This window comes from Dasypus novemcinctus, chromosome 10 (assembly GCF_030445035.2).
Source record: "Dasypus novemcinctus isolate mDasNov1 chromosome 10, mDasNov1.1.hap2, whole genome shotgun sequence".
Lineage (NCBI taxonomy): Eukaryota > Metazoa > Chordata > Mammalia > Cingulata > Dasypodidae > Dasypus > Dasypus novemcinctus.
Window position 1 is genome coordinate 116333574 of NC_080682.1, and position 11956 is coordinate 116345529.

Below are 11956 nucleotides of genomic sequence, written 5' to 3' on the forward strand. Positions count from 1 at the left end.
AAGTTATCTTCCTAAATACCAAATCTGTTCATGACATTCCCATGCATATGCCTTTTTCACCTTTATATGGAAAAAAAAACTCAACCTCACCTAAGAGACTTTCCATGCTCTGCCTACCACCTAACCCTGTAGCTTCATCTTCTGCCACTTTCCCTGATGCCCCCAATACATGTGCCTCACTCCAACCTCACCAAATTTCCTACCATGATTCCAGGATTCTTACATGACGTTTCTTCTGCCCACTCTCTTGCACTTTCTCCACATGCTATTGCTGTTGCTTGAAGCTAACTGGAAGTTGGTGAGGGTAGGGGCTGTTGCACATTTCCGTGTCCTTCACGCCCATCGTTATATCCCTAGCACAGTACCTACCTGTCTTAGTTTTCCTGAGCTGCCAGGACACATATCACAGCTGGCTTCGCCTTAGCAGCAGGGGTTTATTGGCTCCCAGTAGGGAGGCGGGAAGGCTTCTGTCTGCTCCACAGTCCTTGGGTTCCTCAGCTTTCCGTCTTAGGGCCATGTGCTCTTCTTTTTGGTCCAGGTTCAGGCCTACTTCCTGCTTCTGGCTCTTGGCTTTCCTTCACTGTGGCTTCTGGTGTCTTTCTCTTTATAAAGCCTCAGGTAGTCCAGATTCAGACCCCACCTCCTCCATGTGCGCCACGCCTTAATTTAAAATAACATCAAGATATCCTGTTTATAGCAGTTCACACCCCACAGGAAGGTAAATTAAGGTTAAGAACATGTCTAACCTGGGCTTGACCAAGATATTTTTCTTTAGCTTGACCAAGCTGCCAGCCTTTCTCCTTGTGGGCACTGCTCATTCCCTCCTCCCCACACCCAGACTATGTTTAAATTAATCATGCAGTGATGGGGCTGCAGAGAAAACAACTCAGACTGCAGGAAAGGAAAAGGAGAGGAGAGGGAAGGAGAGGGAAGGAAGGAGAGGGAATGAAGGAGAGGGAAGGAGAGGGAAGGAAGGACAATTTCAGATCCTAGCTATTCTAAGTTATCAACCTTGCCCTGACCAACCCCTCTCCTCTGCCCCAGATGGACAACAGGTACAAGGCATACCTCATTTTACTGTGATTTGCATCATTGTGCTTCACAAATATTGGATGTTTTTGTATGTTTGTTTGTTTTTTTACAAATTGAGGGTTTGTGGTAACCCTGTGCAAGTAAGTCTACCAGCGCCATTTTCAACGGCATGTGCTCACTTCACGTTCTGAGTCACATTTTAATTAATGTACGTACACTGTTTGCTGAGACATAATGCTATTGGACACAGTAGATTACAGTAGAGTCTAAAACAATGTTTATATACAGCAGAAAACCAAAAATGCGTGTGACTTGCTCCGTTGCAGGAGTCTGGGACCCTGCCTGCAGCATCTCTGCTGGACACCTGTGCTTTCCCACTGCTCTTCCCGGACTTTAGAACTAAACTACTTCCTGCTGTGCTCAGAGCTCAGTCCTCCGTGGTAGCTGGGAGTCAAGTTGTCCCTTCTTGTTTAACACTGTTTGGTGCAGGTTTTTGTTGTGGTGGTGGGTTTTTTGTTTTTTGTTTTTTTTTTTGCCAGGGTACATAATGCGATCTACCGCACTACCCTCAGGAGACGAATGAATAAAAACGTATGAAATGAAGGAAGACAATCCAGCTCGTGAGAGCCTCCTGTGACGCGTCTCAGCCGCGCTTCTTCCTTTGTCCACATAGTGCTTCATTTATCACGCCGTGCTGTAATTACATGGCGATTGTCCCTCAGTCCCCCTGAACTGTGAGCCACTTGAAGTCAGGACCTGCGACTTTCTCTCTGCATTTTTGTGCCTAGGACATCCTGGACACAGAGAACAAGCTCTGTAAATGCTGTTTGAGGGAGCAGTTCATGGGTTCCTAACCAGGGGTCCTGCGGAAAGATATCAGGGGACCTGTGAGCTTGAATGGAAAATCCAAAAAAACATTTTTCTTATGGGGACACGTTGGTGTGGGTGTGATGTGTTTATTAAATAATACACAGTGTGGTGTGGACTTACTAAGGGTCCGTGGTTTTCACCTGACTGGCAAAGGGGTCTGTGGGAAAAAAAGGGTAAGAACCCCTGGATTAAATTAATGTGATAGGAATGAACCCCCTTACTCAGGCAGTTTCTCTCACCAGGAATGCCCCTCCTTTCCTCTCCCAGAAGTTCTCCGCAGCCCACACATTCCAAGACCCGCTCCCACCAGGAGAACGCACTCCGATTTCACGTGTCATAACCCAGCAGCCTTGGCCAAATAAACGAATGACAACGGCTGGTCAGATGACGGAACTACGTCAGGGAGTAGCGCCAGAAGATCACCTCGCTGACATTTCTGTATGGTTCTTCTCTACCTTGAGAATAACAATCGTTTTAATCCTGTTGTTCGACAAATAAGACCGTGACTTATAAAACTAATTTTGTGTTTTAAACAATTCCACCAACTTCCGACCATAATGAAAATTTATTCTGGAAAATGGAGGGGGGATCTTTGGGCATCGAATGTTGTAAGGAAGCCTCAGGGCTAGGGAAGCTGGACTAGGCCTGGGGAGACAGGAAAGCAGACCAGTCACAAGGTCCCAGAGGCAGTGGGACCCAGGCTTGGTGTAAACTGGCCTGGGGTTTGCATTTAGGGGAGTGGGGGGGCAGTGCATTCCGAAGGTTAGCCTCCATGGAAGGCAGTCAGGTGGGAGGCAGCGTTCGGTTCCAAGGCACCTTGTTCTACTCAAAGCAGTGGCTGGAGTTAGCAATGTATTTCGCGGCAAGTAAAGACAGCGTCTTGCCAAAAGCAAGGAAGGTTGACAATTCATTCACATGATAAATAAGTGAGCACATGTATGTCAGATACAAGAAAGTCGCTGTGGATACAACAGTAAATAAAACACACACACAGTGCCTGCACTCACAAACTTAAAGTCTAGCGAAGAGGAAGTGTGCCAGGTCCCAACCGAGATCCAGTAGAACTCCCAATGGAGGTCCCAAAAGAACATCAGACGCAGCAGAAGTTGAGAGGGAAGCAGGGCAGAAGCCGAGTCACGCAGGACCGACACACACCAAGCAGGCAAGGGGAAAGTTGTGTCGTCTTGCCTGTCCCCACTACCTCCACTCACCAAGGTGACCTTCAGACCAACCTCTTGATGAGAGCAGGCTCCCCGTACGCTGTCAGCATAGGTTCTTATTGCCCAGGTGGTGATCTCAACTGCACCTGCATGTTCGGTGTCTTCAGGATTTGCAGCTAAGTGAAGCTGAATAAGCTGAGGTTCATCAGCAGCCTCTGAGCACTCCACAAAGAGTCAGCTTCAACACTGCCAGATGCACCTCGTCAGTGTCCAAGCCTGGGCACGCCTGTACTGCTCAGTCTGTCCTCTATCACTCTTTACTGCTGAGAACCATCCCTCAAATTCCAGACAGCTTCTGGGGGGTTTGTTCCATCTATGCAGAGCCCCTTTCCTAGAATTCCCGGAAATAAAATAAAAGAAGATAAAATAATATGCTGTAGTTACATAGGTCCTACTTAAACACAAGAAACTCTGTTGCACAATAAGTAGGACTGATCTTTACCTGCTGTGGTGTTTGTTACCATAAGTAATAAATGGATCTTGAGCCCTTTGCCAGGAGTTTTACCACATTCTCCCCCTCTCCCCACCTCCCTTCCTCCCTCTTTCATCTCACATTGCACTGTGTCTGTGGGAAAGTAAATATGATTTTTTTTACTTGATGTGTGTTGTCTAATAACATAACCTTTTGAAAGTGAAAAAAAAAAAAAGCCCAAATGATTCGTTTAGAAAGTAAGCTATTTATTAAACTCTCTAGGAATTTGTGACATCTCTTAGATTATTTTCTTATATTGTTTCTTCCCTCCTGTATGGACCTGAATATTTCATGAACTTGTGTCTTAATTCCCCAACTCAGTTTTAGACTCATTATGTGCAGAGCTTTTTGTTACTGTTGATCTCACAGAGGAAAGTTTTGGTCACACTCTACTGGTGGAACAAATTATTGAAAGCCTGGCACAAGTATCCTCGATGCATACCACCAAATGCTCTGCTCCAGGCAAAATAACCCTGCCCTTTGTTTTGATAAAAGTGCTAGTATGGATATTATTGCCACAAGCATCGATCATGCCACAATTACGGTACCCACAGAAAAGGAACTCTCTTTGTACAGTAGGTGCTTAATAAATGGAGGCAGCTGACAAGTTTGGGGTGAAGCTCAGTTGAGAGGATGAGTAGAAAGTCCCTTTTTCAACCCTAAGGCCACATGAAATTCATCCAGGTATCATTTATTGCACATTTCTATGTGTCAGAATCAAGAAAGTGATAGAAATACAGAGGCAAGTACCTGTGCCCAAAGAGGAGTCAGAGGAATAACAACTATTGTAACAGTGTGATTAAGTACTACAAGAGGGTGATTGCAGGATCTTGAGGATCACAAAGGATTCCACAGTAGAGGTGCTGAATTGATCCAGGGAGGTTATAAGAGGAGGTCACACTTAAGTTGAGAACAAAGACTTAGTAGAAAGTAGCCAAGCAGAGAAAGTAGGGGGTGCGTTCCAGCAGCACTGCAGGAGCAAATGCACCGGGTCCTTGGGTGTGGAAGGCTCAGACACCTGCGGCTAGGGCTGACCTCACGGAGCACAGTTACCAAAAGAGATGAGGCTGAAGAGCTTGGCGGGGGCCATGTCTCTAACTTTGGCCTTTACCGGAAGTAGCAGGGAGCCACTGAAGGATTGAAGCAAAGGAGAGAGAGAACCAGAGTTGGTATTTAGGCATATCACCCCAGCGCACAATGGGGAAGACTGAGTAGAGGGTGCTGAGTCAAGAAGAGAAGGCCCTTAGGAGGTAGTTACAGGAGGTCAGGGAGGGAAGTGCTGAGAGCCCAAACTAAGGAGGGCACTGGCGAAGGAGGGGAGGAGGTCGGCAAGGGCGGCTTAGTGAGCCACGAAATCAACTTAGTGGATAATAGCTATTTATTAAGAAATAGAAAAGAAAACATCAGTGCACCACATGGCTCCTTAGCAAGAGTCTGTACTTTGTAAAAAATGTCTTTCAATTATATATGGCTGCACACAAGCATATATGGCTATATTGAGACATGGTATAAGTGAAGTCTTTCTGAAGGTCATGAATAAAACTATTTGAAACAAACCAGCTTAGAAGGTGGTAGGGAATAGGCCTGGGTAACCCTTTAGACAGGATGAGCTGGAGCTACAAGAAAAGATGTGGCTAACTAGGTTGACTACAGTTTAAAAAAAAATAATGGTTTGTGTGTGTGGTTTTGAACATAAAGTCTGAATAGCTTACGAGCCCCCAGGAGGAGATGTCTAGGAAGTGGATGAGCAGATGAGCCTGCAATGTGGGAAACAAGCCAAGCTTACAGGGACCGTTTGGGGGATTGTCAGCTCAGCTCCTTAGTGATAGCTGGAGCTTTCGGAAGAGCCGCCATCACCCAGAAGGAATGTGTGAAGTGCCAGGAGAAAAAGTGAAAAGTGAGGCAATCCTGGGGCATACCTCTGTGTGAGGGGTCCAGCAAGGAGAGGAAGAAGATGCCAAGAAAACACAAGAAAATGGTGTCTCCAAAACCAAAGGGGAGATGGAAACCGACTGGAGATGCAACTTGGAGGTCAAGTAGGTTGAAGGCTGAAGAGCCCATGGTTTGGCAATGGGCCTTCAGGGAGGGCAATTTCCAGAAAGTGGGAGACAGAAATAAAATGTCCAACCATCCACGTTTGCCCAGACCTCAGGTGCTTCTTTGTACGTGGAAATTTCAGGGCTAAAACTGGGATAGACCCAGGCAAACTAGACTAGATGATCATCCTAGAGTAAAACATAATTAGTTAAGGGTTCAGCAACAGGTGAGGTTGAGGCAAAAAGTGTAGAATCTATTTTTAAGAAGGCTGACTCTAAAGGGCAGAAGAGAGGGTAATATCGAAAAAGGAAAACAACATTGAGGGAGGTTTTTCACTGCTTTTCCCTCCTCTTTCTTATTTTCTTTTAAGCCATGCTTTATTTATCGGATGAGAGGAAAATATGAGGAGGGTGAGTCTGCAGATAAAGGAGAAAAAGGATAAATGGTGGAGCCATATCTTGCCCTCTCAAAGCAAAAGGAGGACCCTGACACACGAAGGCAGGGGAGGTCCTGCCTGCTGGAAAGAAAAGCGCATGTGTGGTAACGGGGATAGGAAGTCGAGGTGGATTACAGATTGCTTGCCATCTCCATTTTGTCAGGACCTGGGAGTGAGGGGAAGGGGAGAGCAGAAGACTGAACAGAGATGGGCTAAGGCTTGGGACAGCCATTTAGAGGACTCAGGAAGACACCAAAATGCATTCCAGGCACCAAGGAAGGCTTGGCCAATGTAGGGAGTTAGGCACAGGCAGCTATACATAGGGGTAATGATTATCACAGGCTAGGCCGGGAGCCCCCACCTGGCCAGTTACCAGCATATTACAACGTATTTATGGTCTTGGAAAATATCTACTGCTGCCCTTAAAAAGAATGCTTTATGGACAATTATGTGGCTACCCAGTTGGGATAAATTGTTTTCTAACAGATTTCGTTAGATGAATGACGTGAAAGAAAGCAACAATGCCTTCAGCCCTTGGCGGAACTATTTATTAATGGGCCCTCCTCACTGGACGTCAGAGGCAGCGCGGTCAGACACAGGTGTGCTCAAACGCCAGGGAGGAGGAAGTGGAGATGGGAATCCGAGCCGCCTGGGGCCTCGGCATCCTGGATAACAGGGTGGTCTCAACCTTGACGTAACTCCAAACCTTGGCTGCCCGGTACTGCCCCCCACCGTGGGCATTTATACGCACCCTGTGCCAAATCCCCAAAATAACCCTTTGTGATAGATGGTTGTCCGTTTTTGCCCACAGGAAAACTATGTTTCAATGTGGTCAAGTAGCTGATCCAGTGCTTCAGAGCTTGTCAATTAGCAGATGAGACGTGCCTGAGTTGATTGGCTTCGCCCCTCTCCTGAGCCTTTCTTACTTTTCACCTCTTAAAACAGGGGTAGTAACAATACCTTAGTGAAGGTCTTTGTATGGATTAAGCAAGACAGTGTATGTGTAAGTGCCAGGCACCCCTCAGACACTGCCTTTACTAGCACAGTGGGTCTCAGCCAGGGCCGATTTGCCACCAAAGGGATATGTGGTAACATCTGGAGACAGTTTTGATTGTTACAACCGCGGGGTGCCACTGGCATCTAGCAGATGGAGTCAGCGATGCTGCTAAACATTCTGCTATCCACGGGACAGACCCCAAACCAAGACTTATCTGGCCTAATAGGTCAGGGCCTAATGCAGAGTGGGAAGTACTCTACAGGATGTGGTCAGTAAAAGGCACATTAAGACACGTGCAGCTCTGGATTTTGGATCCACTACTTGCTTTCAGCAAGTAATTTAACCTGTCCCAGTCGGTTTCCACGTGGGAATAACAACCCCTCTCTCATGAGGCTGTTAAGCAGCTTATTAGCTAGCACTTAGTGCAATGCCTGATACACAGAAACATGTAATGTGGGTATTAGTAGTAGTAGTGAAAAGCATTGCAAGCAAGACAGCAGGAGGAAGAGAGCTTGTTTTATTCAACTAGATAAGAAGAAGAAAAATGAGAAATATTGCAGTGACAGTATAGCCTTCGTAATAGTCACAGGATTACTAATGTTTTCCTCATGGGCAATTCCATACTGGGTAGGACTCATTATAAAATAGTTTACATAAATTAATTAACAAATAACATCCTGTCAACATAATGGAATTATTTTCAACATTTTGAAAGAAATTCAAAAGACACCAAGTTTCTGGGAGCTGCAAAAGTTGTGTTTTTTTTTAAAGAAATCATTAACAAAGCTTTGCTAGATTGTCTATGGTGCCTTCTTAACAAAGTTTTCATTCAGAAGAGAGGGATTTGGTGATAGTATTTAAGGTTGCATCTGCAATTTCTTGATACCCATTTTTTTACCCACAAATTTCTTTCTGAAAACAGAAATTGACGTGCACAAAAAACTGACCTAGATTTTTTCAAGTATCGCGATAACACTGGGGTTTCGGCTTTCTCCTGTCTAGATTATTTTACCTTCCTATCTTGGCTGCCTCAAAGGCAGCTCTCCCTTGCAACCTTCTCAATCAGTGGCAGCACCTACTTTAAATTTTCTGGGTGTCGGTCTCCTCACGCGTTTCCTCGGATTGGCCGGTCAGGGTAACCCGTATCAAAGGGCTCTTTCTTTCCCTCTCACTGTTGATGTCCACCTTTCCTCCTCTGCCTCAACATCGTGATGTGCCTTGTGCCCTCTCTGCCACACCCATGGCTGGTTAAAACGTTTCTTTGACTTTTCCCCCCAAAATCTCCCTCGGACAACAGCCCAATTTCCTCCCTCCAGGGCCCCTTCGGATTCCATTCATCAGACTTACTATTGGAGGAATAGAGAGGCTCCTTTTGAGTCTTCCAACCTTCACCATTCCCTTCCACGGCGAGTGTGGGTGTAGGGACTGAGGAAGCAGAAACCAGCGGGGTTGGGGGCTGGGATAAAGCAGTGTGTGACTTGTAGGGGAAAGGGCAATCAACAGGCAAGCAGAGGGACCAAAAAGGAGAAGGGGACCCACAATTCTAACCTCTTTCAAATGTAGAAACACTTCTATATGTATATACTATCTATTTAGCTTCTGTCTGTCTGCAGTGACTGGCCTCTTGGCATTTTACGTATTTCTCCTCTGAGCTTCCCAACAAATCTTAAAGAAAGGAGAAGAGGGAAGTATTGTCATCCCCACCTTCTCAGATGAAACTTAGATGCATAGTTAGGACTTTCCCAGCCCCCACCCCAAGAGACTGGAGAATGGGGAAAGGAGATAAATGGCCCCCAGGCTTGGCAAACTGAGGTCTCCTACATCGGAGATTTGCAAGGAAAGCCTGCTGGAAAAAAAATATATCAAAGAGACCAACGAGCAGAAGGCAAGCGGGCAGTGGTACTGATGAGCTAGAGATGGAAGAGGGAAGGGGGCAGGGGAAACCTAAGATGAAGAGTGAGGGAGAGACCCACATCCAACCCAGCCCACGGGAGCTGTGTACGCCGTGGGCCGTGGGCCCCGCGTCCTCGCCCAGCGCGACACTCTCACCCGACAAGGCTAGGACCGTGCTGAAAGCGGGTGCATGCGGACAACGCCCCAATCAATAACAACGCAGCTCGCGGCGTTCTTTTCAGGGTAGACTTTAATTGACAATGCACTCGGAGGAGAGGGGAAAGCGGGACGCGGGCACTGCTCTGGAAGGCGGTAACACTGAACCGCGCGCTCCGCCTGACCCTCTCACGACACTTCGGAGGAGCAGGTGGCCACAGAAGCCCCCTCTGGCCTCTCGGGCCGACCCCCGCCCATTCCCCACCAGTTTCCGCTTCGACTTGTCTGGACCTGGAAGAACCTGCCAACAGCTTTTCAGCACAAACCGAAAACTTCTTGAGGCTGCGATGAAAACAGCCCCCAACTCTTCTTCACGTCTTTTTCTGAAGTTCCTTTTATTGATTTTTTTAAAAATCCCGTTTCTTCCCCACGTGCATTTTCCCACGGTTCAAGGAAGAGGGTGCGCCCCGCGGCCGGGAGGGGAGGCCGCCCGGCAGTCAGTCCCGGGGCGCCGCCTCCTCCCCGGGCGCCCCCTCCCAGGCCGCGTCCGGCCTCCACAGGCCGGGGTAAGGCGTGCGGCCGTAGCCCGCGCTGTACTCGTAGGACACGTGCGGGGGCGGCGGGGGCACGGCGCAGTCCGGGAAGAAGGGGGCGAAAGGCGCCAACTGGCCGGGGCCGTCCTCCCTGCCGGGCGAGTCCGCGGCGGCGGGGTACAGGGCGCGCAAGGGCTCGTTCAAGGTCAGGCCGCCGCGGGGCGCCGCCAGGGGCTGCTTCTTGGCGGGCGGGCCGAGGGCGCTCCAGGGCTCGGGGTACAGCAGGCTCCCCACCATCGCCGGCGGCGGCTCGAAGAGGCCGGGCTCCAGCTCCGCGGGCGCGCGCAGGACGGCCGCTGCGGCCGGGAACGCGTCGAGAGGCTCGGCGGCCAGCAGGACGCCCGCCTCGGGCCCCGCGCCGTAGTCGGGCCCCAGCAGCTCGAACAGCTCGGCGGCCTCGGCGCCCTTCTCCAGCTCGCCCAGGCTCACGCCGGGCCCCGACGCGCCGCCGCCGCCGCCCGGCCGGGACGGCTCGGTGAAGAAGGAGGGGGGCAGGTTGCGGGCCCGCAGCGGGACCTTCCTGGAGCCCGGGGCCGCCGGCACCCCCGCGGCGCCGCCCGCGTCCGCCCCCGCGCCGCCCGCGCCCGCCGCGCCCAGCCCCGCCGGGGCCGCCGCCGCCGCGCCCCGCACCTGCTCGGCGCCCTCGGGGCGGCGGCTCAGCGAGGCGAAGAGCGCGGCCAGGCTGCGGCTCTGCAGGCTGGCGGCGGCCGCGGCGTGCGCCGCCTCCCGCCGCGGGCCGGCCTTGCCCGGAGCCGGGGCCCCGGCGGGCGGGCCGGCGGGCGGGCGCTTGGCGGGCGCGTCGCCCGCGCCGGGGGACGGCGGGCCCGGGGGCGCGGCGCCCATGAGGCCGCTGCAGCGCTTGATCTGCTTCTGCAGGTACTTGCGGTGGTTCACCTTCCGCTTGGACTTGCCCGGCTTGTCGAGCGCCAGCTTGATGTTGCTGGACGCCGAGTCGATGAAGCTGAGCAGGTCGCGGGTGGCCTCCCGCACGTCCCCGCCCTCGGCGCCCGCCGCCAGCGCGCCCGCCGGCGCGCCCGCCTCCTCGTCCTCGAAGCAGCAGCCCTTGTCCAGCGCTCCGAAGGCGCCCCCCAGCCCGTCCGGGGGGCCCGCGAAGCCGAAGGGGACGAAGGGGTGCGGGCTGAGCAGCGCCGCCTGCACCGCCATCTCCGCGCCGCCCGGCTCCGGCCCCGCGCGGCGTGCGCGGCTCGGCCTCGGCGCTCCGGCCCGCTGGCGCCTCGGCCTCCCGGGGCCGCTCCTTAGGGCTCGGGAGCCGGGGGCGGAGGGAGGCGCGCGGCGACCGCCCCGGGGCGGGGGAGGGGCGGGGGGCGGGGGGCGGGGGGCGGGGTGCGGGCCGCCCGCCCGGTCCCCGGGCTCGCGCGAGCCGGTCGCCTTAACCCCTTCGTTGCCCTCAGCCTCGCGCCGCTTTCCTGGCGGGTCCTGAGCGAGCCAGCGCAGCGCGGTGCCCACCGCGGCGTCCGAGTCAACCTGACTCGGTTTCTAAGCCCTTGGCAGAACTCGAGTTTACCGTGGGCCTCGGTTTCTCCATCTGTAAGATGGGGGGCGGCAGCGTGGGGGTTCTCCAAGCCCTATCCTTGGTCCTGAGAGTCTCACCGCGCGGCGGCTGGACTCGCCAGCCCCTGGCTCTCTTTTACTCCTGTTAGAAGTCACACTTAGGCTGTCGTAAATCGAGGCCTGCGCCCGGCCCATCTCTTTTAGTATACCTTCTCCTGCAAGGAGGAAAGGAGTTGCTTCCACTAAGCCGGTTGGTGCGCTGGAAAGAGGGCGCGAGAAACGCTCATTCCGACCGGTGTGTGAAACAACTCTCAGCATCGGGGGAGAGTAAAGCCTGGGACCTCTCCCTGCCTTCCACACACTTAGGCTTGTCCTTTTGGAACTTCTGTTGCGTTTTGAGAATCACCTTGAGGTTCGTTTAGATCTGATTTCACCTGGGTAATCCTCTTCGGATAGAAAAAAAAAGAGCAATACGGCAGCGCATGGGCGATGAGCCACAAAAGACCTGGGTTCTAGTTTCCACTCCTGCAGTCAATAGCTCTGTAACTCGAGTTGAAACCCTTTCTCTGCTGAGTACCTGGCTTTGGGCAAGCTGCAGGACCTCGGCTTGCTTACATTAAATGCTGGTAAAGTTGTCTATCTTGCAGGGAGGGCGCTTGTGCTTTTTAAAGGAAAACACACGAAAATCTTTACCTGTTGGCCGTTCCACAGCTGTGTTTACCCTTCCTTCTCTGATAT

At 51.7% G+C, this 11956-nt stretch overlaps 1 protein-coding gene across 1 annotated transcript; it reads right to left on the reverse strand.

Annotated features, from left to right (window-relative positions):
* Positions 1 to 9189: 9189 nt before the first annotated feature.
* FAM181B (family with sequence similarity 181 member B) lies at positions 9190 to 10948 on the reverse strand. Its single transcript, XM_058306059.2, has one exon. The coding sequence runs from the start codon at positions 10868 to 10870 to the stop codon at positions 9611 to 9613; it is 1260 nt and encodes a 419-aa protein (XP_058162042.1). The 5' UTR covers positions 10871 to 10948; the 3' UTR covers positions 9190 to 9610.
* Positions 10949 to 11956: the final 1008 nt, after the last annotated feature.